At 48.5% G+C, this 4,690-nt stretch overlaps 1 protein-coding gene across 1 annotated transcript in view; it reads left to right on the top strand.

Annotated features, from left to right (window-relative positions):
* The window catches only part of rbm8a (RNA binding motif protein 8A), a 13,036-nt gene that overhangs the window by 6,312 nt on the left and 2,034 nt on the right, over positions 1-4,690 (top strand). The window contains exons 2-3 of the mRNA XM_048620284.1: positions 2,200-2,259; positions 4,446-4,523. Coding sequence (XP_048476241.1) covers positions 2,200-2,259; positions 4,446-4,523 — 138 coding nt within the window. The remainder of the gene's footprint in view (positions 1-2,199; positions 2,260-4,445; positions 4,524-4,690) is intronic.

Raw genomic sequence — 4,690 nt, 5'->3', positions numbered from 1 at the left:
CCCCTGACCCTGCCTCAATGAGACTCGATCCCCCGACCCTATCCCAATGAGAGTCTTAATCCCTCCACACTACCCCAATGAGAATCAATCCTCTGACCCTCTTTGGTTGACAGTTGATCCCCTAGACTCTGTCCCAAAGAGAGTCAACCCCCCCCGACACTGTCCAATGAGAGTCAATACCCCTGACCTTGTCCTAATGAGAATCTATCCCTCCCACACTCTCCCAATGAGACTCGATCCCCTCCACACTGTCCCAGTGAGACTTGATCTCTCAACCCTATCTCAATGAGAGTCGTTTCTCCCCAACCCTATCCCAATGAGAAACGATCCCCCAACCCTAAAAAGGAATTGATGCACCTGACCCTGTGCCTATGAGAGTCAATTCACCCTGAGCCTGTCCCAATGAGAATTAATCCTCCCGACTGTCTCAAAGAGATTCGATCCCATGACCCTGTCCCTATGGGAATCGATCAGTCCTGACCCTATCCCAATGACAGTTGATCCCCCCTGACACTGTCCCAATGAGATTTGATCATGAAGTAAATGCAGTTTGATTCATCCGCTTTACCTCATTCTCTGCTGTGCTTTTGCCTGTCTTGTCTGTTTAACTCGCTTCTTCTAATTCCAACCATCCTCAGCCATCTCTTTTTTTTTGTTGCTACTGCTTAGGATCCTCCCACCCTCCATCCATTCTAGTTTAAAGCATCCCAATAGTAACACTAGCAAATATCCCTTCTCCAAGTTTACTTGGACTTTTGGAAAGCTTTCAATAAGATGCCATATAAGAGATTAGCATGTAAAATTAAAGTGCATGGAATTGGGGGCACATCCTGATATGAATAGAGAACTGGATGGCAGACAGCAAGCAAGGAGCAGGAATAATTGAGTTTTTTTTCCAAGTGGCAAGCAATGGGGTACAATAAGGTTCGGTGCTTGGACCGCAGTTTTTCACAATATATATTAATGATTTGGGTAAAGGAACGAAATGTAACATCTCTAGCCTGCAGATGAGACAAAGCAAGGTGGGAGGGTGAACTGCGAGGAGGATGCAGAGATGCTTCAGTGTGATTTGGACAACATTGAGTGAGTGGGAGATGCTTGAGCGATGAAATGTAATCGAGATAAATCTGAGGCTATGCACTCTGGCAGCAAAAACAGGGTGGGAGATAGTTTATTCTCTGAATTGTGATAGATGATGAAAGGGGGAGGTGTGAGAAGAACTGGATGGCCTTGTGCACTTGTCGCTGAAAGTAAGCATTTCAGGAACAGCAGGCAGTGAAAGAGGCAAATGGTGTGTTGGCCTTCATAGCAAGAGGATTCAAGTACAGAAGGAATGTCTTGCTGCAATTGTACATAGCCTTGGTGAAACCACATCTGGAGTACTGTGTGCAGTCTGGTCTCTGTATCTCAGGAAGGACTTTCTGGTTATGGAGGGAGTGAAGTGAAAGTTTACCCGACGGAATCCTGAGATGGCAAGACTGAGGGACCGAATCAGTTAGGACTGTATTCACTTGGAGTTTAGAAGAAAGTGGGGGGTGGGTGATCTCATAGAAACCTCTAAAATTCTAACAGGACTAGACAGGGTACACACAGGAAGGATGCTTCCAGTGACCGGGGCAGGGGAATCCATATCCAGGGGGTGACAGTCTAAAGGAAATGGGGTGGGACTGAGATGAGGAGAAATGTCTTCACCCAGAGAGTGGGGAGCCTGTGGGATTCTTTGCTACAGAACACGGTCAGGGCTGGAACATTGAATGTTTTCAAGGAGTTCAATAGAGTTCATGGAGGTACAGGGATCAAAGGGTATTGGGGGAGAGAGAGAAAACAGAACTTCGATGGATGATCAGCCACGATCCTATAGAATGGCAGAGAAGGCTGGACAGAGCCAAGTGGCCTATTCCTGCTCTTATTTTCCGTGTTTCTATGGTGCCAACTCAAATCGAACTCAAGGACGTGGTTTCCTTGTTGGAGTTTGATGGCCACTCCGTCACACAGCTCATTTTCCCCACCCTTACCATGTGTCCCCCACTTGAAACAGTCCTTTAATCAATTGGCAGCTTGACTTTGCTATTCTGACGCTCTGTCCTCCCCAGTATGTAACCTGAAGCCTTCCCGTGTAAGTGCTTGACTCTCACCCAGCTGACTGCACCCCTTCGCTTTCTCCCACCCCTACACTGATACTGTTTGTCTATTTTACAGAAAGTATTCATAAGCTGAAGGAAAAGGCCAAGAAGCGAAAGGGACGAGGCTTTGGCTCTGGTGAGTAGCAGACCATCTTCCTGCGTTGACGTTTGAGGGGCTGATCGTGTGTACATGTTGGTGGGGGCTGTCCAGGAACATGGAGTGCATGTTATCACATTGCCGACCGGCACCTTATGAGGATGAACAGGCTTTGCAGCTTTGGGAGGTGCGTTACTCGCTGCAGAGATCCTAGGCTCTGGCATGTTTCTGGTGAAAGTCCCCAGGGTTGCAACCCAGGATTTGCACCTTACTATTTAGAGTTTGCGGCGCTCCCTCAGCGCTGACCCTCCGACAGTGCGGCGCTCCCTCAGCGCTGACCCTCCGACAGTGCGGCGCTCCCTCAGCGCTGACCCTCCGACAGTGCGGCGCTCCCTTAGCGTTTTGTCTATAAGTGTTTGCACTCTGAGTGTTGCTTCTTAGGTACTCAATGCTCAGTGGCGAGGCCTCTGGCAAGCTGTTTACAGTCCATCAGTGAGTTTAAGGAGGAGATTGGACTAAAAGCCTGATTAATTATCTTAAATTGGTTTTTGATATAATTGTTTGACACTCTTAGGACAGTTCAGTTTTCCCCAATTATTCAATCACATCTAATGTTGGATAGTATGTTCTTAGTTTTGGAAGCACAAAGCAAATGGGACTAGTTTAGTTTGGGAAAGGCAGTCGGCATGGACAAGTTGGACAGAAGGGTCTGTTTCCGTGCTGTATGACTCTCTAAGTTTACTGCTAGTGCGGTGCTCATTGGGAAAGTAAGCTGTGAGGAAGACACAGACAGGCTGGAAATGTCTAGATGTGACAGTTATGGCGGTGGAAGAGGAACTTTGATGTGGGAAAATATGATGTATTAACTTTGAGAAAGAAGAATCAAAAGCAGTCTTCTTTAAATAGTGAACAACTTGTAAATATTGCTTTCTCTGAGTGGTTTAGGTGATTCTGCATGAAAGACAAGGTAAATGTACTAATGGATCAAACAATTTGATTCATCCAATGGTAACAGCACAGACATAGGCCATTCAGCCCAACGTGTCTCTGCGGATCTCCTGCACTAATTCGTCAGCTCGCCTCACCTCCCCCACATTTTTCCCATGGCCATTCTCCTGGACGTCGCCATCATGCCCTTTTAGACTCAGCCACGGATTAACTCATGTTTGACAAAGACTTCCCAATACATCCGTGCGAACTAAGAGCAGGAAGAGGCCATTCAGCCACTTGAGCCTGCTCTGTCATTCAGAGTCCTCTACATTTGATTCCTCGACACTATTTTTCCATAGTATTCCCATATCCCTAGACATGGGATCATAGAATGCTTACAGTGCCGTTTGGCCCATCAAAACTGCACCAACCCTCCAAAGAATATTCCACCCAGACCGCTCTCCCATCCTTGTAGCCCTGCATTTCCCACGTTTAACCCACCTAACCTCCACATCCCTGGACAAGGTGGGAAATTTAGCATGGCCACTCCACCCTAACGTGCACAGCTTCGGATTGTGGGAGGAAGTGGATGCACCCAGGGGAAACCTGCACGGAGAGAACGTGCAAACTCCACACAGACAGTTGCCCCAGGGTGGAATCAAACCCAGGTTCTCGGCGCTGTGGGGCAGCAGTGCTAACCACTGAGCTGGCACGCCAACCCAGACATCTTGAATATGCAGGAACCTGTTGATCTCCATCTGGAATGTACTCTGATGGAGCTTCTGGGGAGAGAATTCCAAAGGTTCCTCACGCACCTACCCCCTACCCGAGTGAAGGAATTCTTCCTCATCTCAGTCCAGAATGGCTGATGCATCATCCTGGGACTCTGTCCCTGGTTCTTGTAGCTCCCTCCAACCTTAGCCCTAGGTGGGGAAGCATCCTTCCTGCATCTAGCCCCGTAAGGACTTGTTTCCTTCAATGAGGTCCCCTCTGATTCTTTGCAACTCTAATCAATATTGACCCAGTCCCCTCAATCTGTCCTCACAGGACATTCCAGAAATAAAGCTGATGAATCTCCCCTGTACTCCTCTAATCCCAGCCACACTCACGGGTCCCTCGATTCCCATTGCTCCACCATTGATGGCCATACCATCAGCTGCCTGGGAAGACCCTACATTCTGGAATTCCATCCCTAACAACTCTTCTGTCTGACTTTTGCCTTCCCTTCATTTGCTGCTGACGTGGACTGGGAACGTGATGTGCCACACCTTGTTGACTGACTGTCCTTTCTGCAGAGGAAGGTGCTCGTTCTCGACTTCGTGAAGACTATGATTCAGTGGAGCAGGACGGTGACGAACCAGGACCACAGCGCTGTAAGTGCACGGCCTGAGGCCTCACTGGACTTGGGGGTGGAGTTTCAGATGACCGTGTGTACAGGTACCCTCTGGACTGGGAGAATTTCAAATGACCCCTGTGTAGTGCAGGCTTTCTCCGGGCTGAGATGAGCGTGTTTGTGTGTAAGGAGGGGGGGAATGGGGCG

This window comes from Rhincodon typus, chromosome 46 (assembly GCF_021869965.1).
Source record: "Rhincodon typus isolate 14 chromosome 46, sRhiTyp1.1, whole genome shotgun sequence".
Classification (NCBI taxonomy): Eukaryota; Metazoa; Chordata; class Chondrichthyes; order Orectolobiformes; family Rhincodontidae; genus Rhincodon; species Rhincodon typus.
Note: the sequence above shows the minus strand (reverse complement) of the source record. Positions and strands in the feature narration are given on the sequence as shown.